At 39.5% G+C, this 25,704-nt stretch overlaps 1 protein-coding gene across 6 annotated transcripts in view; it reads right to left on the reverse strand.

Annotated features, from left to right (window-relative positions):
• Window positions 1-624: 624 nt before the first annotated feature.
• EVC (EvC ciliary complex subunit 1) overlaps window positions 625-25,704 on the reverse strand; it is a 50,509-nt gene continuing 25,429 nt past the window's right edge. For 2 of the 6 annotated variants that reach the window (XM_048303276.1, XM_048303273.1), the window contains 10 exons: window positions 20,207-20,419; window positions 12,330-12,439; window positions 11,521-11,731; window positions 8,850-9,056; window positions 7,925-8,069; window positions 6,935-7,040; window positions 4,871-4,997; window positions 3,864-3,957; window positions 2,571-2,679; window positions 625-1,559 (listed from right to left, as the gene is read on the reverse strand). In XM_048303276.1, coding sequence (XP_048159233.1) covers window positions 1,478-1,559; window positions 2,571-2,679; window positions 3,864-3,957; window positions 4,871-4,997; window positions 6,935-7,040; window positions 7,925-8,069; window positions 8,850-9,056; window positions 11,521-11,731; window positions 12,330-12,439; window positions 20,207-20,419 — 1,404 coding nt within the window. In that variant the 3' untranslated portion in view covers window positions 625-1,477. Of the gene's footprint in view, window positions 1,560-2,570; window positions 2,680-3,863; window positions 3,958-4,870; window positions 4,998-6,934; window positions 7,041-7,924; window positions 8,070-8,838; window positions 9,057-11,520; window positions 11,732-12,329; window positions 12,440-20,206; window positions 20,420-25,704 lie in introns of those variants that run through there. The other 4 variants (XM_048303274.1, XM_048303275.1, XR_007203550.1 and 1 more) reach the window with 4 other exon arrangements.

Below are 25,704 nucleotides of genomic sequence, written 5' to 3' on the forward strand. Positions count from 1 at the left end.
TGGGTTCTTTCCTAACGGAGGAAAAAAGCCCTTTAGGCCCTTTAGCCAAAGCAGAGCAGCGCGGAGACCCCACGCGGGTAACCAGAAACCCACTCGGGTGGTCAGAGGCCCGCTCGGGTGATTCTGCTGCACCCTGGGTGTGACAGGAGCCACTGCTGCGCTGAGGGGTTCAGAGCATCGTTGGCTCTGATGGCAACAGCTCCCTGAGCCATGAGTACAGAGAGCTCTGCAGAGTGAAACGCGTTCCATCCAACGGGAATACGGCGCTTCTGTTACACAAAAAAAAAAAAAAAAAAAAAAAAAAAAAAAAAAAAAAAAAGAACAAGCAGCGAACCAAAATGTCCAGACTGGGAAGGCAGAGAGACCATAGAGCCAAAGTGCTGAAATACCAGAATCAAAAGCTTGAAAGTGTACAATTTAGAAATTCTTGTTTACAACTGAGATGAAAATAAACCATTTAACATTGGTGTGTAACAGGCCTGGTGAACTCGTTTGTACAGCAGCAGTTTTGTCTGAGGCAAACTGCATAACTGATGTAGTACTCTCCATCCTGCACCAAAAGACAACCTTTTCATTAGCAAAATATATGTTTATTTTCAAAAAGCCACTTCATGAAAGCTGTAGGATTGCTTAAGTGGGGCAATTTATTACCCAATACAGGTGCTCTGTACAGCCAGTAAGAATTAACTGCTTTGCATAACAAGAATTCCCATAGGAAACATAATGAACATAACAAAGTATACTGGAAACAAAAGGGTGCACTTAAGGAAGAAGACTAGAAACTGAAGTATAAAAAGTGAAAGACTAAAAACCAGTTTTGTCTCACTTTTCTCTGTAAGTAATAATTTGAATTCTGAGACAAAGGCAGAGAAATACATACACAAAAATCTTTGTACAAATTTTAAAAAGCATACATAGGACTGGAAGCACAAAAGTATAACAAAAGAGAGACCAAATATCATCTTCTGATGTACCAATACCATCTGAAGCCTGTTTACATATTCTTTACATTTTTGCCTCTTTTTGTTAGGCCAAAGTAGCAATCACAAAATATCAAAGACACAATGTACCACAACTCAGGCTCAAAAGTCAACAGTACATCAGTATTGTGATGAAACCTTACTGAGACACACCGACCTGGGCCAAGTGTGCATCTGCTCTTCTAAAAGCTCACTTCCCTCAGGTTTATTCCAAATCTAAAACTGTCCTCCCTGCATATTACCCAAGCAATCTAAAAGAGCTTGTAGTAAAGACTTCCTTGTTCCCCCTTAACCAAAACCAAGAGGGAATGTTTTATTAACAGCTAAAGGAAGTTGAGACTGATTCTTGGTCTGCAGCTAAAAAAGATTTATGGGTTATTATTGATTTTCTTTGCTGTTCCTCAGCAAAGCAGCTCAGTAAGTACCTATAGCTGCTGAGATTCCCCAGAAGAATGCTTTGGTACACTGTGTTCAGACAGCTCATACAAAGGCTTTTACTACCTACTGCCTTTCTTTTTTAACATCTTTGAGCTTTTCCTTGGTTCAGTCTCCCCTTCATGTGAACTCTGTGACATCTCTCTGAAAGAATAAATAAGAAAAAGAAAATTGCAGACAGTTTTTAAGATGCTGTACTTCCCTCTTAAACTAAATTAATTTTGGTACAAGAAAGGCACATGCTGTATAACTTCTGCACTCACTGGTTTCAACTGCCTCTGTTGAGGCTGCCAAAATGAAGTTGCAAAAAGATAAACGTTTCTTTGTTGGGTCCCTGTTCCCTACACATGTATCCCTTGTTGGCTGTGGGAAAGGAGTGTGTGAAAAGGGCTGATGCCATCAGGGAAAGGAGCCATCTCCTCAAGTCAGTCCCAGGCTGAGGTCACTCAGGGGATAAATACTTTTCCCCAAAGGCCTACGGCTCCTGAGAACCAACTGTTTGCTTTGCCTGTCAGCAGGATTTTCTCTGCTCAATATATCAAGCCCCAGCGACCAGCTGGCTGGTTTGATCTGCCCGTAGTAATCAGCTGGCATCTTTCAGGTTTGTAGCCATTTCTTCTCCTCTAGTTAGCACCCAGCATAAGCCAACTGAAACATCTATCACGAAAATCATTGTGAGAGCTGCTACCCTCATCAGCCAAAGACTGGCGCTTGCCTTTGTTCCTGAAATAAAGGTGGAAATTGAAAGCCTAAATACCACAGACCATATTTTGCTACATTTCAGCCTAATGCCATTGAATTCCCTTGTCTCTGCTGATTTATGCTATCTTTGACTCAGGTTTAAAAAAAACTAAATAAAGGAAATTTGGAAACAGTACTTCTCATTTCCCTACCTTTAATCAAAGTTATTTATAAAATACAGAGCAGCACAGACAAGCAAACACAGATGAATTTGCTAACTTTAAAAAAGATTATGGGAGAAAAAAGGTTAAGTACATGTGAGAAGTAAATATTACAGAAGCTCAGCTAGTGCAGACATGTTTTGAGTTTGATTGACATACCTCCTTATGAAGTAGATTTTGCAGTTTTTGTATTAAAAAAAGGATTTTTTTATAAATAGCTTTTCACATACCACATTTTTTGTCTCTAATGTACCTGCATAAGGCAGAAGTCATTCCATAGGGCTCTTGAATATTTTCATGAGAATCTTTTTCTGCTGATTTGGGTGACTGGAAGGTCTGTCTTTTGGAATTTGTTTTTTCACCTGAATTGCCAAATGCATGTGGAGTAAAAAAAAAAAAAGATCACATGGAGTAAAGCTTGTTTGGTTTTGATTAACCTAAAGCAAAAAAATACCCTCTAATGCTTCATACATACCTATCTATTATTCCAAGGAAATCACTCCACTTTACATTAGACTAGCATACTGCTTTTTTTACCATTGGTTAGTTCTCACACAGCAGACCCTGAACTTCCACACTAGCTGAACACTGAAGTAAGATTCCATGTGGTACAACAGTTGAAAGCCCTATCATATATTTTCTTAGCAAGTAACTGATAATGGCTTTTTATTACCACCAAACAGAAGAAAAGCCAGTTCATATTTTCGAGTGATTTGAATCAGAACAACATGATGTTAGAAATTCACTGCTTTTAGGGCCCTAACTAAGCTTCCACATGTGTCCGTGTGGTCATGGTGCCTACCACGGGAAACATTTCTGCACACTTGAGAAACAACAACTGGGGAGAGAGACTTCAAAATTGTGCAGGTGAGTGAGCTGCTTTCCCCTTCCAGGCACCCATCTTGCCTTTCAGCATCTTTCAAATGCAACGCCATATTTTTCATTCTGATAATGACAGAAAGATTGCATGGTTCAAAGGATGACACTGCATCCTTTGCAGACTAGGAAACAACTGCCATTCTAAAAATTTGTCCCTAAGTATCTCTTGAAGAATGAATTAGTATAATTTGTTAAAACTACAGTAAATTCATAAAAATAGATCGAGCTTCCTGATTCAGTAAGATTGTACTTTTGAGTATGTGTGCGGGAAGGCAATTCTTCCATTCTACCAGGAGAATGAAAGATGGGTGATTCAACGCTGCTGTTCTCCCAAGGGTTTAGTAATTGAGGTGAGCACAGTAGTTTCTAAAGGACATGACAAAGACATGAAAAATGTTTTGGTTTCAGCAGGGCAAAGCCTTACTGATCAACAATGTGATCAATTAGTTAAAGGCTGCTCTGGAGTGAGGAAAGGTGACACTTGTTTGTGGCTGTGCTGCTGGAGAACTGGGTGACCTTGAAAGGTTCCATTACTTTTCTACATCCCAATTAGTGAAATGGCACTGATGAAAAATCTCTCCTGAAGCTCCAATGTGTTATACCGCAAAATCTGCACCGATATGTGGAATTATGCGGGTTTTTTTAAACAATTCAGGATAGTACTAACCTGCAGGCTTGCTCCTTTTGGAAGGCTTCTTCTTCACAGTCAGTGGAATTCGGGTCAGCACAGCCAACTCACTCACAAAGTCCTGCTCTGCTTCCTGCATGCAAGGACAAAGCAGCAATCACTCAACACAACACAGCTCAGCTCTGGGTTATGTTATTCTACATGTGGCATGACAAAACAGGCACATCACTGCAGAAACACAGGAAACAATATGGCCAGCATCAGGGAAGTGTTCCTACAAGACAGTGGTTGTCTTGGGGTGACTTTATGATGTGTATCCCATATTGCTGCCCCATGCTCAGAAATTAATTCTTGTGCCTTTTTATGCCTCTAAACTGAGCCTGAGAGGGGGAAGGAAAAACTGAGCAAAACTTTTTCAAAGCAGTTTGCAGCTTGTTCAAGGTCACACAGAGATAGCAATTTTTTTTTTTCCCAGCTGCAGCAGGGGAGTGAGGAAGCACCCGGCTGGCTGCTCCCCAGGTCAGTTTCTGGCCAAATGTTCAGTTTCTTTTTCCTCCAGAGAGAGACTGAGAGTTGAACTTTTTTCCTTCCCTGAATTTCAGATTTTCTCCCTTTTCTACTGGACTGCTTCAATATCAGAGCACATCGGGAGGACTTTCCACTGGGCACAGAGGGCCTGGCCCTGGGCCAAGCCCCAGCTCCGAGGAGACCAAAGGGAGGACTCCAACACTTTCCCAGGTTTTTTCTCCACAGCGAGAGATTTTATTATTCAGCATTATTTTCCTTTTCCTGTGTGTTTGTCAAATAAATAGTTTTTATCTCTTTCACTTTCCTTTGAGGAAAATTTATTTTTTCCCAAACCTGGTGGGGGAGGGATGGTTGTAACCTGCCTTCTCTCGGAGGATATATTTCTAAATTTGCCCAAACCGGCACAGTGGTGAATGTTAGCACTGATTTCAACTCGGGTAGCAAAGACACCCCTACAATCTGTCCCATGTTTTGCCATTGAATGCTTCAGATCCATGAACCGTTTTACCCTGATTTACCCTTAGCTGATTCTCCAACTCAGTTTCTAGGCAGTGCAATCCCAGCAGCTTCTGTTTTAGAGACTCCAGACGAATTTGTTGCTGCAGTTCAAACTGAGCCAAAATCTTCTTCTGCTGTAGCACTATCCTGCTCAAGAGAAATGTAAATGTGCAGATGTTGATCAGTGCAAGGGAGGAATACAATTCTGTAAAAGTCTATTCAGAAGATTTTGTAGAGAAAAAGGCTCATTAACAGTATTGGCCCAGCCAGCTTCTGCTGGGACAGAAAATTTTGTGGTAGATTTTTAGACTTACTTATTTTAATAACCTGCCTTGGCTGTCCATAGGATACAAGGTCCTTTTGGAGATACGAATTACAGGAGTGTGGAGTGTCCATGCCTGGACTTTGGGAGGTGGAATTCAGCTCTTAAGTTGACGTCTGCTTTCAAAACCATTGTATGTTTCTAGGGTCAGTTTTACTGTCTGCTTGCCAAAGGGACAAGCTGTTCAAAGATCAGGTGTGAGGGAGGACAAGGGATTAAGAATTAGGCATTTCATCCAGGGCTCTTCAGTACCAGACTGAGCCATAGACATGGTAATTCAAAACTTGGCAATTGAAAACATTAACAACTGTATTATTCACTTGTTTTACTTTTCTGGTTAAGGATTATTACTAATAAGGTATAACCTGAATGGCTGTAACTGTGCTGCATCTGTGTTTCTTCTGTTTTCCTGCCTGATCTACCTTAAAGCACTGCTGTCAATCACCCATCAAATTCCTCAGGGAAGGAGGTAACACAAATTGTTTCTGACATTTACACTTAATGAAGCTGCTATTGTAATGGTCACTGCTTACAGAGGTTACCTTTCAAAATTTGCTTTTTGAACTCACACTCATAACCTTGCACCAAAGGGCAGAAAGAAATAAAACAATAAAACAATGTCAAGTTTATAGGAGTTAGACAAGTTAATGTAAACTTTGTCATTAATTTACAAAAGACTGGACCATAAAAGAAATCATAATGGCAACAGGAAAACAGGTTTGGCTACTGATGGTTAAGAGATCAGCTTAGATGCTGAATAGTTAAATTCTTCAATACCACACTTCTGCTTGTGTGAAGGCAAATTTAGTTGTATTTTGTTTTAATATACCAGAATAGATTACAGGAGGAAAAAAAAAAGAGATAAAAGCTAGAAGTGAATTTATAATCAGAATAAACATTAAATTTGATAATGAATATCTAACAGATCTTTTATGAAACCCTTTATTACATAAATCCATTTTTATACTAATTCAAAGGGGGATGAAAAAGTGGGCAATTTCTTTCAATTTATTCAATTCTTTTGTCTAAAGAAAGATTTAACCTCTTTACAATGTCAAAATTGCAGATGCTGTATTTTTCTGGATAATAAACCAAGAGTAAAGACATAAAATGATTACAAAAATGTATCATGTACATGACAAGCCATAGAGCTTTTTATGACAACTTACTCCTTTTTAATTGCAGTGTTTTTCATCTAAGTTTCATAAAAACATTAATTAATTAAATGTGATTTTTATTTAGCTAAAATTTGAGGGATTCCACTCTAAATTTAGTGCAAGTAACCTTGATTGTCCTAGGCATTCATCGAAGCCTTCTTGCCATTTTGAGTATTTTTTGGGTTTCAAACATTTTCTCTTCATTATGGTATATGTTTTCTCCACAGCAAACTAACAAACACTTTTGATGTTCAAAAGTATAAAGGATGGAATGTAATGAATTAGACAGCATTGGTTCCCATCCTACATTTATGTTAAATTTATTTTAAAATTTGGGATATGTTTTGGCATTTTATTTCATTCTCTTTTCAAACTGCCTAAGTATAGTTCTTCAATCTGTAACTAAAGACCATCAAAAAGTTAATTTAATAATAAAGTAATTCTCTGAGATCAAAGGGCAGACATCATTTGGAGACAGATATTTCTTTTCCATCAAAGACAAGTATAAAATACAAATTCAAGACACTTATTCAGCTAGATATTTATGTAGATCTGCAATCACTCACAAAGTTTAAATAGACAGCAATGCTGCTGCCTGGTCTAACCTTTGGTGGACTGTGGATGACACATTTAGGAGGCATTTGGTGGGTTTTTCTTTCAATGCCAGTTCATTTTCTTTATTCTTCAGTCTGAGCCTTTCATTTCTCTCTGCTGAAATAAAATTTTTGTAAAATTTTCTGCTCAAAATTAAAAACTCTTGAGTTGTGAAAACCTTCATCACAAATTAATCCCGGTTCTAGGTAGTTTTTCCAAAGTTACTGCTCCTTAGGGAGCACTCTGCCACTGTGATCTGTTGCATAGAGAATACTTTGTGCATCATTTAGCTGAGATGGGAATGTCACTGAATTCCCATTCTACCTACTTCTCCCACTACGCTAACTGATTAACATGGAATTCAAAGCAGAAATTTTCTAAAAAGACCCTGATGCCTTAAGCAAGAATTGTAATACATAAACAAAAAATGCAATATAAAGAAAACCCCCACTCAGAGGTGGCTTATCCCTGGGAATGCCCAGCTTCACAAGATGTCCCCTCAATTGACAGCAAACTATTCTGGTTACTTTTGCATATGCTCACACTCTGTGACTGAGCGCTTATCTGCTGAGCAGGCTTCTGACTCTTGGCCCTGAAGTCCTGCCTGGCAGCAAGACTTGGGCACATCTGACAGACAGGACCTTGCACCACTGTTTTTAAATAAAACAGAGGGGAGAGATGGATGGGTATGTAACAGATCAGGGGACATAACTTTCATTTAGGGAGCATCCAACCTTTTCTGAACACTCAGAGAGGTTGACAGGCACCTTTCTTACCAACTGCACCACCAGGGAGCAGCTATTGAATGTACTCTGGGCTGGGCTGGACTGGCTGTGGGGAGGGGAGGTACTCTCCACCTTTTTTTCCTGTGGCTGTGCCAGGCAGACTAAACTCAGATTTCCTAGGCCAAGGGATGCCAGAAAAGCAAAATCCTCTAGCCTTACATTAAGCACAGTCACTGGGAGAGAGAATTGTCTTATAGTTGTCAATATCATACGAACCTTGTAAGGATTTCAGATGTTGAAGCTTTTTCCCTTCATAACCTTCTGTGATTTTTCCTAATTGCTGGTAGTAATTTTGCACCAGTCTATTGATATTATTGCTGGTCCCATACACACTTTCGACAGCAGATTCCACCAGTCTCTCCTGTATCACACAGAACAAGTCACAATTCATTTTCCACACCCAAAAGTGTTTTGATCTGCTTAAAAAACGCCATACCTACTTTGGTATGTGCACACAAAATTGTGAATTTAAAATGTGGCTTTACAAATGTGGCATACTGAGATACTGAAAACCATGCAGCATTTCAACATGAAAAAATTGCAGCAAAATGTTTCTAATTTATCTCATCTCCATCTGGGAAGGGGTCATTCCCCCATCCATTCAATCTCTACAGCCCATTTTAACAGCCAACCCAACTGCCAGAAAAGCAAGCTAATATATGTGTAGCTCTACTGTGACTTTCCATTACACAGAAAATCCAAATATTTACTTTGGAAAAAAAATTAATAATCTATGAAGTAAGTTTTAATCTTGATTTTATTTAATTATTTCTCTATGAATTAATATTCAGCTGTTAGTATACAAACACCACTAATTAGCCATAGAACCTTTATCAGTAGATAACCATCTCCATTTCTTTCTTCTTTTTGTTATTCTCTGCCATCAAGAGTTCTCACAATTTTTTTCCTGTTCCAGTGTTTGACTTAGTAAAACCTGTTTTGGCTGCTGTAGCAAATACTGTACTGCTACGTAAGTGTTAGCTTGTAAATACTTTGCAAGTTATGCTCAGTTTTAACACAGGTCCTAATGGCTTTCTCCTGATACTTCCAGGCACAGGATAAGGCATACATGAAATTGCTTTCCACCTGTGCAAAGTAGCCCTTGTTTTGTTTGTAAAGCTGCTACTGACCATTTCCGTACCTTGAAGTCCTGTCCATCATCTGAACTCTTTTTTTCAGCTTCCCCTCGGGCATGCTGCAGCAGCGTCTGCCCAATCACCTGCTCCATGTGCTGCTGAAGAAATTGAAGAGCTTCTTGGATTTCTGTGACCAGCTGCTGGTGAAATTCTAAATTGGTTTCTTGTGTTTCTTCCTCAAGCTTCTCCTCCTCTTCACGAATGTGGGACTCCTGGTAATCAGACAGTAAGACAGCACTGCCATTTAAATATGTTAACAATTGTAGCCACCTTCACTTTTGAAGTCCTGCACCCATTCAGAATACTACAGTTTAAATAATTGTAATAATATAATTTACAGTGGAAATTTGCACATTCATTTAACACATCTGTCTTTGCAACAGAACTATAGCCTCTGTCACGATAGATACAGTAAAAGTTGCATCCTGTCCCATCAGTGATGTATTCACATGTATGTGAAATATCCTGAGTCCAGTAAGGGATAATCGTGGATGAGTCAATAAACTGCACAGGAGCAAGGCCAGTATAGTTATGCACCAGGAACACTTGTGCAGTTTGTGTGCTCTACCTGAGAAAAACTTGGTATATAGGCACTTGGGAGTACCAATACCCTTGGGAGCACCAACAGTCCTTGGGACAGGTCACGAACATGTGTAATAGCACTTGAAAACCATTTGCACAGCATCCTCTGGTGGTGAGTTCTAAAGCTTCTCCACACATTCCTTAATTTTGAACTAGTCACATCTAGTTTTTTAAATACACTTTTCATCTAAACTCTTCAGTGAACAGTAGTATCTGCTTACCAGCACGGCCTGTTCTGTCATCCTTAAGTGTAGCAGCCTGCCATAGATGGCCTTCTGCTGTGTTGCTGATGCCCTTCTTATATTTACATATTCAGTTAACACTAAATAACATCAAAATATTCCAGGAGATTTGACAGTACCTATTTGATGCCCTCTTGGAAATAAGAAATGCAAGTAGAAGAACAACATTCATCTGCAGAAATGTTCTTATTCATGCTGGGTTGTTCTGACGTGTTATATTTATAGCTCAGGCATATGTTTTGAGGTTTTTTAGAAAGCTGGAATGTCATTAAACTGTTCCTCCTTTTTTTAGAGACCCAATGTCATGTGATTATGCCCAAGCTAGGATTCATTACAGTCATTTTGCATTCTGTATGAAATCAATGGATAGATGTGTCATAGTCCACCAGCATAAAACTGGCCCAAAGAAAAATTAAGCTTAGGTAAAACAACAAAGTATGTCTAAAAATCTGGTTGGGTGTCTGTAAATTAACCTTTTCCTTAACTCCTTATAGATTGGTTCTAGCTTTGGAGGTTGTTTGTAACATGTTTTGTCTCTCTTGACTTTACAGAATTCTACACCTATGCCCTACTTTTTCGGCAGCAAGGATCTTTTATGTGTATTTTTAGGCACTTCCTTGTGAGATGGGTTTTAGCAGGACTTGGAAATAGGCTGTAATGAAGAGAGGCCAAAGGAATACTAATACCTGGGGACATTTCATTTCCATTAGGGAACACAGTGATTGCATCAATTAACATCTCCATGTGAGCTAAGTGAGAGGGACTAGTGGAAAGCAAGAGGAATGCAGTGATATGCATTTGTATTTTATTATTTTATATTTTATTTCTTCTGAAAGTTAATGAGGTTTTTAAGATTTTCAAAATTAACAGAAACTGCTTCAATTTACATTTTTCAAATATGAAAATGGCAGGACACAGATTTTCCTTATTTCTCTTCCACATGGAGATTGAGGGTTTGTATTATGCAAATCAAAATTAGAGGGATACAAAATTTTATCTCTCGACTAATTACACAGCAACAGCATGGAGCATAGAGCTGCAATGTGTTTGATGGGTTCAACCCATATGTGCAGCAGCAGTGGGTTGGGCAGGGGCTATCACTGCCACCTGCTGGGAAGGTTGTCTGAGGTTGAAGTATGAAATGCGGTGTTGTTCTATGTAAATATCCAATGTAGGTAATTAAATAACCAACAACACTTAATAGATCAATACTAAAAACCAGTCACAAACAGATGTGAAAGCGACCTACGGGAATATCATGTCTAAAAATGTCTTAAACTTTCTTTTGTCTTCTTGATCTACAGTAACCAGATAATTTGGAAGGATTGGGAACATGCTGAGCTTCTTATGGACAGATAAAGAGAAAAAAGAATGAAAAATTATGACAGTATAGAAGAACTTGGTGTGGTAGGAGTAAGAATTTCTTTTAATGCTCAAGCAAGTGCTTCTCAAGTGCATATTATGATCCCCAGCAGAATTAGTACAAGTTTCTCTTTCCCTGAAGCAGCAGCTTTGCAGAAAACCTTTATATATGTCAGCATCCTTCCCTTCTTGCATTAGTATTTTCATATAAATAAATTGCTAAATAAGCTTGCCATGATACACATATCACAGATTGCTATACATTAGATAAAGTATCAGCGATTTTAAAATGTCTGCCCAAACTACAACAGGCACACTCAGGGACCTCCTATGCCACCAATGGGCACATTTTTGACAGAGAACATTTTTCTTCCTCCTTGGAGCTTGAACCTTTTTTTTTTCTGGTTTAGATCTTCCACAGCTACTTCTAATGCCAAATATCACAGCATATGAGACCTCCGGAGACAACCCACCTGAACACTGTACCTACCACTGCCTTCTGTAACTGCCACTGGTCCTCATCTTGGCACAGGGAGGATCCCTTCTGCAGGGTATGTTGCTCTCTCAGCTCCTGAAGAGAGCTCTTCTTTCTGGACAGTCTCATGCGTGCCAGGGCTGCCATTCCAACTCTTCGGAAGGTTAACCTTCTGAGTACTGAACACAGCAGAAGTTGGTGTTTTTGCAATATATAGCTAACAGACCTGTAAAAAGGACCATTAAAAATCCATCAGTGAAGCTGCCTGCTGGTTTGGCACACCTATGTTCAGCAAAGTCATTGCTTAAAGATGACAAGAGTTATTCTTCACTCTGTGCAATGTCTTTTTGTACAAAGCATGGCTTGGAAAGCTGCTCAGGTGTAAAGAATGGATATTGCTGTGTTACACTTCAAGTTCTGTCACACTGAAGTTAAATTAAAATGAAAACAGATATAAAAGTTAACCATTGATAAGCTGCTGGAGTGAATATTTTATTTTGCAGAAAATGCAACTCCATTGTGACATAGGGAGTGCAGAGAGAGGGTGGTTCAAGACTAGAAACCACTCACAAACACAGTAAATAAAGCACACCAGCGAAAAATCGCATAAGACAATTTTTTCTGCTTTCCAGGAGTCACGATATGTCTATTCTTTTTAAATCTGCTTTTGATACTCAAACAAAAAACTAGAGCAATTGCCTTTCTGTCTGAAGGTGCTAATAATCCTTCAGCACTACTTTCCACAATTTAATGTACTCAAGTTTTTATCTGGGCATGCAACAGTGAAGTTTTACCCCGCTGGTCATTGATGAAACTGTGCTTACTCATCACTGAGGCATCCTAATCTGCTTACGACACCTTGAATTATCTTCTCTTGTTTCTCAGACAGGTGCTTTTGCATCACAGCAGACAGAGCATATTCTGTTATCCAGAGCTAAAAGCAGGGAAAAGAATTATAAGAAACTCCGATTTCAGTCAGTCACTGCATTAAGAAACAAGGGTTTATTTTGCTAAAAAAATCATCCTCTGCTTTCAAAAACAAACTCATGCGGAATTAAAATTATTCTACTTAGGAATATTTTTTTCAATTATCAAAATCTTAAACAAAACTCACTGAAAAGCTTTGCACTGGTTTGGATCAGCCCTGAGCTGTGTCTCCTACAGGTTTTTTGATTTCAGCAACAGATGAACAAGAAAAAAATAACAATATGGCACAAAATACTGCATCAACTCTTATCAGCAGGTTGCAGTAGGCTTTTTGTTTGTTTTTTTCTTTTCACTAGTAAAGAATGTAGCTTTTATCTTCAACGAATAAAATAAAGATATCACCTTCCATCACACTTTTGCCATAGTACACAATGCTAATAGTTGAAAATGGAGATTACATGAACAGGTAAGTACATGGACTGCAAGTTCACAGCTCCTTCAGCATGATATTTAGATCAAAGAATTTAATCTTTAAATGAGTTTTGATGGATTTGCCATTAGACTGTAAACTTCTGGAGATATGGACTTAAGATTTTGTTTAGTACATTGCCAGAATTTAAGGAATTGTAAGTCACAAGCTGAAGTATTTGCAAGGCTCAAACTCTTACTGCAAGATGAAGAGTATATTTTAGGCTACTGACAGCTGAATAAAAGCAGGTTGCCTGCTGATGTATCCAGAGCCCTAAATTAAATATAATAGCCAGGGTGTCTGACAGTATCACTTTGTGTTCCAGCATCATTCAGAACACAAGGGACTAAATTTTCAATTATTTCAGACAGGTCGGTTTCGCTAGATCAGTATGTCCACCAAAGGATTAGATGTCGTCCTAGTTGCAGGAGGGGGTGAAGCTTAGCATGGTGTGGGCACATCCAAGTTGTTATTCTACACCACCCACATCACACCTGTGGGAGTGGTTTTGGGGTGAAAATGAACACTCTGCCAGAAGTGGGCACTATTTTGCCTCTCCCTCTCCAGCATGAAGGTGTCACATTACCCCTGCAGATCCAGCCCCTGCTGGCACCCCTGCTTCCCCGTGCTGGAAGGACAGTGGCAGCAACGCTCATCAACAGCAGTGCTGAACCGACAGCCCTGGTGTAGATGATGCCTTAGGTTTTAACTTTCATATTTTTCAAATCCTGAACTGCCTAGTGTGTAACTCTGAAGCTTCTTGTAGCCTGTAAATTTCTGCACTCTCGTGCTAGGTAGACATAACAAAAACAAAGCCTCTCCAAGCCTGCCCTCCAAGGACACTCAGACCATCCTAGGCCCAAAAAGTATAAACCAAAAAGCCTCTAAAGGGAGGCAAGATGAGGGGAATTACATCATTAAACTGAAGCTTTAATTAGAGAATTAACCCTGATATGCAAATAAACCAAACCTATAAAAGTGTGAAGAACTCGTGACCTGTTTTCAATCTTGGGGTCCATCTTGGCTGTAGCCTCTGGCTCCCCAGGGGGTACCTTTGAAGGCCTTTCAAATAAATACCTACCTTTATTCCCTTACTCCTGTCTAATGTCTGTTTTTAGGAGGCTTCTCAAGGCATCATAGCAGCTGCCACGGGGAAAGGACTGGTAGGGTCAAACCCCAGTCCAGTTGAGGGGAGCCCTGCTGACAACAGCTGAGCTGAGCCTGGGCCAGCTGAGCTGAAAGGAGGTGGCAGAATGGTTGGAAAAGAGGCAACGACCTGCAGGACCACCTCCAGCGCAGTGGGGCGGGAGAAACAGCGGTACAGGCACCTGTGCAGAACTGAGCCCAGCGGAGCAGCAGCACAGCCTGACTCAGGGCATTTATTTGTCACTGGCTTTCATTGTTTCACGCTGGGGGGGGTGGGAAATGTTAGCCGTGGGAGTTCCCTTGTCATCCTGCCTTTGCTCCCAATGGCCACGTGGGCGGTGTGCGGGAACGATCGCCGTATTACCTTTGTCTGGGGAAGCCAGAGCGTGACCTATGGGAAGTATCTGCCATCTGCTTTGTTCTTCCCAGTGGTGAACACCTTTCTGCTGAGTAAAACACCTCTTTTTGTATACCTCTGCTATAACATTGCTGTTATTATTGTACATTTCTTATTCCATGGCTTTGTGCTTTCAGTAAATTGTTATTTCAACCCATAGTCTCTGCTTTTGCCACTCCCTTACTGCAACAGGCAGGGGAAGGGGAGTGGCTCACTTGGAGTTTAATTTCCATCTGGTGCTAAAAGCAGCACAAATGTGTAATTGCACAATTGCTAGTGTTAGAAATTAGGAGTGGTACTGGGCCTCCTTGCTGGATATGAGTTTTTTCCTGGGGAAGCAGTGATCTGTGCAGGAGAGAGACTTTCTCTGTGAGCACCGGATGAACTCCCCCGGGAAGTGTAGAACTTCAGAAACCTCATCATCTTTGGCTTCAAAATGAAAATGTATTTCTTTCATGGCTAGCGCCTTCTCTGTAGTATACACAGTGACACATCTAACTGACCTCTCTCCATGTAGAAAACCTTACCAAAACACATGTTCCTGAGCAGGATGCCGGAATTGGATGGGCAGGCAGTCAACAACAAGTGACAGATGGGACGAGTGCAGCTGGGTATGAAAAGCACAGCCCAAAAGTCTGCATGGCACCAGAGACCCACTAGGCTGCTCTCAGCAAGAGCCTCAGATGTACCTGTGTAGACAAATCTCAACTGATTTGAGTCTAGGTGAGTCTGATAATCACAGAGCATGGCTGAGCACAGTGTCTTCTGTGATTGCATGCTGCAAGCATTAAATTATGGTCTATAACATCTCCAGGTATCATCATGACAGATGGCAAAGACTTGCTTGAAGTAGTAATTGTATCAGCATTTCCCTTTAGCAGCTCTGTGGATATGGCTTCTAGTGCACCTGTCTGCACATGCCTTGTAGATCCATCACATTGTGTACTTTAATGTCTCTTTCAGCAGTTAAAAGAAAGTCTGAAAATGACCTTTTACTTTCCAGAAATATTTTTATTTCCAATGAGAGATGGGCTGTGGTTCAGGTGTGGGCTTCCATCATTTTTGGAGACCTGATTCCTGAGAATTTACTGAGAAGTTGTTCTTGAAGGGCAAGTCAAACAGCATGAGGGTATATATCCCCAAGAGACAGAAGATAGGAGATGATATCTGAATACAATTGGAATGGTAAATGATATAATATTGCAGCCAAGAACCCAAAATATAACACCTCACTTGCTATCAGTATATCCTATCCAAAAAGGCACTCAGTGGTAACAAGGACAGTGCTTCTTGCAATTGTTCTTTACTTCTGTTTATGAAGAAACAGCCTCGTTCTGTAGTAGTGAAGAGTTTCTTCTAAAGAATGAGTCACCTTTTCCATTAAGAGTGCATTTGAGGTAATCTGTATGCAGAATTTATAAAATGTCTCTGCACCTCCCTGAGACCAGTGGGAAACTGATAATACAGCAGAAATTCTTCCAGCACACTGTTATTAAACTGAACAGTAAAAGTCCCTCAGTCGTGTAAGTAGTAAGAGAACAAGAGGAAAGGAGGGGGATTATTACATATTTATGATGAGATGATAAACAAGGAAGATTGACAATTAGACCAAATACTAAACCAATGTTTTGTCTCAAAAAGGCCATTAGGAAGATGATCAAGGTGGAAAGGATCAGATGGAATAAACAGAATATTGTATGTTGTATTGGAAGTAACACTTAGGCAGCTCACTGGGATGGGCTGGCAGAGCTGGGTATTTTCCACCTTCATAATACATGAAGACCTCCCACATGCAGGCAGAAATGCGACAGCAAAGATTCTCTGGGAATGTTGAGGCTGCTGGCTTGTGGTTGAAAACCAGCAAAACAGAGACAACTACTTTTTCAGGCCAGGTGGCAAGGTCAGGCTGTGTGCTTGCATATTCCAATGTTGGGTCAAGTCACCAGGCATGTCTCCAAGCTTTCCTGTTCTTGGGAATAGCCTTACTTTGCTCAAAGACAGGTCATAAGGAGGGGACAAACTCATGCTGCTGCACAGACTTAGTGACTGGAACAGAGCTCAGGCTCTCTGACTCCTGCATTCAACCAGTAAAACCAGTGAAAAAAGTATGGTAAATGGGGAGTAAAGCTCTAAGGAATGTCTGGCTTCTTAAAGTGTTATTCCAATCACTATGAAAAAATAAACCAGAGAAAGTGATAAAATGCCATGTCAAAACTGGTAAGCAGATGCTAGTTCTTTCTGGGTGTCAAGCAATGATGTGGGAACGGATGGAAATCTCATCCCATTTTTATTCTGTAAGCTTCCAAGTATTTTGCTTTTTAGTCACAAGTCCATTACGAGATCTTCTGAAGCACTGCTGAAGTTAAGTATTACTCTCTGGCAATAAAGGTGAGGAATTTGCCTCTCATTTCTGTTTTGACATCTTTAGCACAGATTGTTCAGGGAATGAAAGGAAAGTGATTTCTCCATCCTAGCCGGTAGATGGGGTGCAATGCCCACTGACTGCCAAGTGAGTCTCAGCCTGGTGCAGGAGTCTGCTCCCTGAAACTGCTCTCTACAGAAAACATGAGCTAGGGACTACGTGGGAAAATTCTCAAAATTTATTTTCATTAGTCATTTATTCCCATTTGCCTCACTCATATCCTCAAGCCTATAAAGCAAAGTTATATATGAAACTTATTTTTTTCTTTTCAGTTGTAAAAGTGATTCTTTTCCCCCAAAGGACATCATATTCCAGACTCGTATAAATGCTAGGAAAGATCATCTAAAAAAAAGGTGGTTCAAGTAAAAAAGAAAAAATGTCTTTTAGAGCCATCTTAAAAAGCACACTTAAATACCCTGGTGAAAAGTCTTCTGGTGTTAAGACTTCCCAAGCTTATAAAGCAGGTGACTGTGTAACTCTCAGCATAGCACATTTATCATGAGGCAAATGAAAGACATATCTCCTGCTGCAAAATGCCTGACAATTTAAAAGGCCTGTCAATATGACTGTTGATTTATGGATCTTTTGTCACCATCAGCACTCTAACATCTATGGGATCTCCCAAATGACATAATCACCTGTCACAAGCGTCCAATCTCTCTTTTTCTTACGGTGGAAACTTAAGTGCTCCTTTTTGTAGGATGCAAGTGTCAGCTTTCTGCTTAAATGTTCAAGCTGCTGTGTTTATACTAGAAAAGGGACAAGAAAGGCACTTTGCATTTGAACATAGTATAATGGGTTGTGATGTTTTTCAGACTCATGAAAATTTGCCAGCCTAGCTTTGGTGGATTAGCTATCTCCCTGCATGCTCTCTTTGGAGATAAAGCAGATTTTTTTCCAGTTTCGTTCAAATCGTTTCCAAAAAGCCACAAGCATTAAGTTAAAATAGGTACTTAGGCTCCTGCACAGAATATTCTTTTGAGGAGTCATAAGATGAATTTCTCACTAAGAGAAACTCTTACCTCTTCTTGGAATTTATCCTGCAGAATCACTTGTCCTTAGGACAGCTCTGCCTGCCATACAGGAAATTTTTATACTGAATAAAGCCCAACTGCAGTGCTAGTGAGTCAGAGACCAATGGGACAGCTCTGTCATTGCTAAGTTAATTCCTCTATAGCTCTATAACTCAGTAATTACTGTTAATTATGTCAGCAAACCCTTTATTGTTTTATTTTTAAAATTTATTTTTAGCTAGGAAGTCATCTGCTTTACATTATAAATGCTAGGGTACACTGAAAGTGACAGGAAGTCAATTTTCTAATTTAAACAACCTATGCTTGGGCATGACCAGAACACCTGAATTCACATACAATGAATCCATCAAACAGTGCTGCCCTAAGAGCTATTACCTAGAAGCTGAGTGCTGGAGATGAACTAATCCTTTAAACCCTTTGAGAAAAACTCCCAGAGTATGGTTCCTCCACTCAGCAGTGTGCCCAGTGATAGCAACAGAGGAATGTACAAACAGCATTTCTGGATCAAAATGTCAGACTTGAGATGTCCCCTTCTGTGGTGAGCCTCTTGTTTGTTAAAGGCATCCTCTCTGGCCCTGAATGAGGGCTGAGGTTCAATGGGAAAGTGGCAGGGCCACAGCAGAGGTGCCCTAATGTGCACTCTGACATGACATTATTCACAAGTTGCACACCAGAACCTCCTGCTTCTCTGTGGTTTTTTTATAACAGCAAATACCACCACAGTGCTTAGGGCTCTGTGCACTATGAAATGTGCTCATAGTTCACCTACCAGACCAGGCTGCTCAGGCCATGCAGATACAAGGACAGGTGATTTGTGAACCCTTGCTGAATGTGAAAATGAACAGCAAGGTTTAAAACTTGACAAGGCAGGTATTCAATCTAATCCTTGATAAAAAGGGGCAAAATAATTTAAAAAAAAAATTGAGGTCAGACATTGTTTCATTATTTACCGAAGGTACATGTATGCCAAAATCAAACACTAAATGCCAGCCAGCAGTCCTGGAAAATATAAATGCCCACCGTTAACTAAGGATGTGAGTAGACCCACTGGGCATGAGTGGTTGGTCCCAAGCACAGTTTAGTTTAGTTTAGTTTAGTTTTCTAGATAGCCCTGCGACACCAAAACAGAAAAACAGAATTTTTTTTCAAAACAGGTCAGTTACATTAAGGAAATATAAAAAGATCAGGGAGGTGTGTGTTGCTAACTCTAGCTTAAGAAAGATATAGAAGAAAAAAAGAAAAAAATTTAAAATTTTACTTTTGTATTTCCAAGGGTGTTCTAAACCCACTGGCTAGCAAACTAGTCTGCCAGATTTACTGGGAAGCCCACAGTTTCCTGAATCACAGTGTTTTACAGTAGAATCCTAAATACGAGGGGTGAAAAAGTTGAACACCTTAACTTAAAACTTAACGCAGTTTGTAATAATTACGGACTTGCTCAGTATCTCATTAAGAATATACTGGATTATCTAGGCACTTTGCAGAATGAGGGAAAGGGAAAATATGATTCTGCCAGTGTTAAAGAAATCTGCCAACCTTTTATTTAAGAAGCTCCAATTACTGTATACATTGCAGCACACACTTAACATTTAGGAAAGGACACACCTTTGAATAGAGAAGGTCTTTCTTTGACTAAGCTCTGTTAGAAGCAATGTTAACAGAGACACAGCACGGCATGAATAAACTGAAGGTACATTTGAGTCCCAGGCTGATGCTAAAGACATCTGCCTCTGCATTTACTCTTGTTGCTTTTCTCCTCTGGTGTCACTGTCCCCTGTGGTGGGCACAAACAGAGCAGGAAAGCTGGATGTGTGTTTTTTCACCTTCTCAGAGTAGAGAAAGTTTATAAAAGTAGGTGTCATATGTTTCAAATTTTATAGTATTAATACATAAAAATTAGCCAGAAATATTTATCATTGCAAGGCTTCCTTGTCTGTAAACTGTATTCATATGTACCCCCTCCAAACAGACCTGGTGAAGGCTTTTTTGAACTGTTTCTGTAGATGCTCAAGAGTTGAGGACTTCGGACAGCAGCCTTGCCAAAAAGTGTTTATGTGCTGACAAAGCTGTCAAAGACTGTGGACAGATGCTCAGTACTTACTTGACTCCTCTATGCAAGCCTACATGCACAGCATATGTATTCACTCCATGCTGCAGGTAACACTGCCCCTCCTGAGCCTGGAGCTGTGTCTGGACCAGGCTATATATTTATACACACAACACTCCCCACATGTAAGTATCTTGATCATTTTTTTCCATATCCCATTTTCAGACCCTGAGGTCCCAAAACATAACATGAATCTTACTTCTTTTTCTTGCAATAGCTGTTCCTGGAAAAGCTTCCAGTGTCTCTGGCGGTGGTTCTCCCATTTCTCCAGCTGAGGGACCAAATTCTCTTGCCATTCCTCTTTCAGAAGCTCACATTCTCTTACAGAGAGGCCCGTCACCACAGGCAGGGTCTGAAGAAACAGCTCCATCACCAACTCTGCTAAAGCATGGGAAGCTTTAGAGTACAGCTCCTAACAGAGGGACAGAGAGGGACAGAAAAAAACAGATGACAAAGTGAACCCCTGGCCCTTTGGAGCTGTTTCACTGCATGTTCCATGATGCCAGTGAGGGAACCAGGTGAATACACTGGGCTGGTGACCAACTCCTACAGCTAAAATCCAATGCCATGAAGTCTTGAGTTAAAAAGATCAGGTTTTGTTGAGGGAACAGCTTTAATGTTTTGGTTCAAGCTACAAAGGGCATTTAAAATGCAACAATGGCAAGAGTGCATGAGACCCCGAACCTAGCTAACTGTTGATCACATGCGACTGCAGTAGAAAAGAACATCCTGTTTTACTGGCTATGGTGGTATGTTATAAAAACCCCTACTTTATAAGTTGCTGTGAAACAATCCAATGTAGCACACCACCTCATAGGCACATTTTCACAGGTGCTGATATGAAATGAATGAAGAAAGAAGGAAGAGTTAAAAGGGACAGTACGGCTTTCAGCATGACAAAAGTGACATTGGTCATGTCAATAGTTGGTACTTCAAAAGATGACACTCTTCAGTGCCTGAAGAACAGAATTATTCAAATTCATCCTGATGCAGAATAGTTTCAAGCCTAGGAAAACAAACATCTTCGGATGGTTTTAATGAAACTAGTCCCATATGAGCAGTTTTTAATTGCTGAGGCTGTTTCAGTCACAAGAAGTGTTGGGGTGATTTAGTCAGATGGCATCCATCTAAAAAACTCTGTTCTAGTTTCACTGTCAAATACACAGTGGTGATAGGAGCTGTGTTGGCAAACTTGGTACAATTTGAGGTAATTCCTGGGGAGAAGGAGTGGGGACAGCTAGCTTTCCCAGCTGAAAAGGGAACAAAAACACACTGGAAAGTCACATGGACACTGCAGTATTCCTGCAGGATGATGAGCTATTTTTGTGTGAGCTCTGCATGATCCTACCAGTCCAAAAAGCTTTACTGCCTAGCTGGGCTTGCTGTCATTGCAAACCAGTGTTAACCCTCTTGAAAACACTTATATTTCTTTCTTTTCTTTAACATACCGATAATATTTTCAAAACTCTTAAGGATTCCTGTTACAGGAACAAGTCAGGTCTTCTAGCTGCTGCCCTCTTTTAAATACAGCTTTAATTACAATTTCTTAGATGATCAAAATCTAGAACCTCTCAGTAGAAACAGAGGATATTTATCTAGATGTCAAATATGTTTGTCTGCAGCTCATAGACAAGAAAAATTCTAGTGAACTTTTTTTTTGGGGGGGATGACAACATACACTGCTATAATGTACTCTTGTGTAAGAGCCCATTCCAACTGCTGGATATAACAGAAAATACTAAAAAATAATAATAAAGAAAACTCCACAAAAACCAAAAGAGGATGTTAAAGTGCAAAGACAAGAACTCAGAAATAAAGACCAGAATGTAGGTTCAGTGTGAAATGTAATTCTGTGCCCCCATAACAATAAATTTGGGGATCATGTAATGTTTCCACAGCACCTTTAGCTGTTCCATGTTTAGGTTTATGAATATCCTTTGAACTGACTGATTTCTAATAAGTATTTTATATTTCTCATTTATTGTAAAATATACAAGCTGTGCACTGAGTACTAAATTATTATTTTCCTCCTATGATCCCTCTAGGATGCTAATCACCATATTAATTAGCTGTTTCACAAACAATAAATAGCTTAACAGTTCCCTGCAGTAACCTCTTCTTATGGATAAAACTGAGGCACAACACTACAAAACGTGTTCACGACACCTTTGAGATGAGCTGTCTCAGCTCCTTCCACTCTTACCTGTTTAAAGAAGGCAGGATTTTCAGAATCCAGCTCCCCCACTGGTTTTCTTTAATCTCAAAGTATTCTGAATTCTTTCAAATTGGACTATGGCTATTTGAAACTGGGTACTGGGCGTAAGTATGAGAATTAATAGTCAAAGACCCAACATAATACCTTATTTCTGATACAACTTTTCCCATTTCTAGTGATTGCTCACAATCTGGACATGACAGTATCATTAAGGTAACATTTACATCCTGTTTGAAGGATTATTTACCCTACTCCTTAATTATTATAGGTATAAGCACCTGTTACAAGAGGCAGGATTTATACCATCCTAATCATCTGTGTAGTTGTGGGCCTGGCTTAGCTTGGCAAAAGCAATGCCAAATGGTTTGTCTGAATTCTCTCTTCTGCTGTTACTTTAAAATCCGAGTCTCCAAGTTCTCAGGTTTAACATAAACTCAAAGATACTGTATTTCTAATCTACATATGCCATACAACATTTAAAGAATAATGGCTCTATCTCTGTAAACCATCTCTCCTCTGAGCTTTACCAGCCTTTCAGGACAAGTTAATTCTCCTGCCTTTACTGCATGTTCAGTGATGTAAGAATTTCTACTGGGTCTGAAATAGTTCAGAAGCAGTCTAGAGGAGTCTGTGGCATTTCTATTGCAGTATCAAAAGATCTCAGGCACAGTGTTAAGGAATTATATTCTTAAACAATGGCAGCTAAATCCCTTTTGAACACATTTTGATGTAGAACTGATAGCATTCCCCTGGCATGCTCACAGCTCTGTGTTATTATTTACTAGAAAATACTTTGCACAGAACAAAAATATGGTATTTTGTTCCTGGTTGTCAATGCCATTTTGTTCTGCGTGTACCCCTTGCATCTTCAAATGATACTGCATACTTACCTTTGGCACTACCGCAGTGGGGACATAGTTACTGAAGAAAAATGTGATTAGGTCCTGTTCCCACAAAATTACTGTAATTAATTAAATTACCTGTATCATCTCATTAATGTGATGGGCCAAATCACATGGACATCAGAGCCCAGGCAGTCCTTGCATGCCACACCTAACAGGACAGCATGCTGTACCCAGAGGCCATACCACAGGGACAATACAGTGGCCATGCTGTTTAATGCAGCACTTGAAAAAAACGTGGTGGAATGGCCTTTTAAAATTTGGTAGGGGAAATACCAAGTCTGCATTTAGGAAAGATTGCAGATGTGATTGAATTCTACCCAGAGACTCAAGCTAACAAAATATTTCAAAACTATCTGTACTCCAAGGAATGTACTTGATTTCAAACTGCAATAAAGTCTGTCTGTGAGCAGGGATGGCACACTATGTATTATAAAACTTATTTTCCACAGGAAAGAAAAGGAAAATCAGTACTGCTTCCAGGATCTTATTTTTGGACTAGAGCCTCTACAAATATTTTTTTACAAGCTTCCTGATATGTCATCTCTTGTTTTTAGAGCTTTGACTTAATGAAATTTATTCAAATTGATTCCATTAATAGAATAGCTGATTGCAGGACTGAATGAACCTGTTTGTAGTACCTGGCAGTCAATCTCTAAGCTTTTCAAAAAATCCCCAGAGAAATACATCAAGCATAAAGAAATACCATGGGGTATACATGGAAATAAAATGGGCTTAGATTAAAATGCTGAGTGTATCTGAATTTTAAACAAGGCAGTAAATACATAATTTTGTCAAAAAACAGGGGAAATACATAGTTTATCAGATTTCACTCAAAGAACAATATTAATTCTCCCCCTTAAACCTAAATGATTAAAAGGCTCCTACATATAGATGAGCGAATAGTGAAATTGTGAAGCAGGAAAATGTATTTAGAAAGGCTGGTTGTAGTTTATTTACATGCCAGCCACTGAAAAGTAAATATTATCTCAATGAGGAAACTGCACAGCTATTTGTTAACTTGTGATAGAACATTTTGTTAAAGGAATTAAAGTATCTGATTAAAGCTGTAGAACACTGTTGCATATGTCCCCAGAAGCTCAGTGGCTAGGACACTTGGTTAGGAGGTAAGAGATTCATCTCCCAACCCATGCTGTATCTCACTAAAGACAGAGATTCAATACTCAGATCATACATCCCATAAATGCATCAAAAATTCTGGGACACTGGACACACACACCACTGGCCACTAGAAGATACTTCACATACACTCAGAAGATACACTCACTCTGAATGGGGAAAAGCTGATTGCATGCGCTTCTCTCTTCCCTGTGAAGAATTCTGGAATGCCAGTTGGAAAATGAAAACATTACCTGCTTTTAAGCATCCTAACATCAATACAACACAGGGACACTGAAGTCATCCTTAGCATAAGTTAATAAAAAAGCCCCACTTCTTGATTTTCATGCATTTAAAATGGAGGTTTATTAAAATTTCAGTCTTGCCCCCTCAATGGTCTTTGATTTATTCAGACAGCAGTTTCAATCTTCTCTTCTGGTACTCCCTTTTTAGAAAAGTGCCTTTCTGGATGAGGTTATGTCCTTCATGACATCTAACTATTAACAAATTGTGAATCCACATAGTGGTAAAATACATTTTCTTATGCAGTAAGGCAAGAGGAAAACTTCAGAATGAAGGCTACCCATATCAGACATCTTGCATCAGCTTTGACTGAAGTGACCAAAACAAATCTAACAGTGCCCAAACCCAGAACTAGAATGAGCTTGCATGCCAGGAGTTCAGAAATTTAATCCATCAGATGATGCTGTCTTTTTGGGGTAAGTCACAGAGCAAAAATTTCAAAAGTCACCCTTTGAGGTGGTCTCTTGATAGGGATTTCCACCTGAGACAAACTGAGTGACTCCACTTAAAAAGATGCCAGCTCTTGGTACCCAAAAATGTAGTCCAGCACCCCTAACTGTATCTCATGTTAACAAAATTACATAAGGAAATTAATGGAAGAGTAAGTCTCTAAGAATCTGTACTTTTTATCTTGTCAAAAATATTTTTTCTCCCTTTTATTAACGTAGGAAAAAATCAAATACTTTCCCTCTAACTCACATTTATGTCTACCCATTCATAAAATGTCTATTGCCTTGCCCATTGATAACACTCAAGACTTAATAGCTTCTAGTCTAAATTCCTGTGCATTTCATTCCTGTGTCAAGTCAAATGAAATAACATTCTGGTGAACTACTATCAGCAAAGGGGAATTATAAATAACAATAAACTGTGTTTTTACGGTTTTGAAATAAAGGCAGAGGAAAAAGACCTATCTTACCACTTACTATGTAATTCCTAGCTGTTAATTGATTTCCTTTGTGCAATCTGCATGTCTGTTTTCTCAATAATGAACTATTATCCCCCAACCTCTTCACTTCATCTTTCCCTACTGAAATACATGGGTAGTTCACAAAAAAAAAAAAAAGAAGAGAGGAAAGATTAAAGGTTGGTGACTATCTGATATGCTGAACTTGAGACTTGAGATAGCAATTCATGTTTTCATGAGGAACAGAACAG

The sequence above is a fragment of the Corvus hawaiiensis genome, chromosome 5, assembly GCF_020740725.1.
Source record: "Corvus hawaiiensis isolate bCorHaw1 chromosome 5, bCorHaw1.pri.cur, whole genome shotgun sequence".
Classification (NCBI taxonomy): Eukaryota; Metazoa; Chordata; class Aves; order Passeriformes; family Corvidae; genus Corvus; species Corvus hawaiiensis.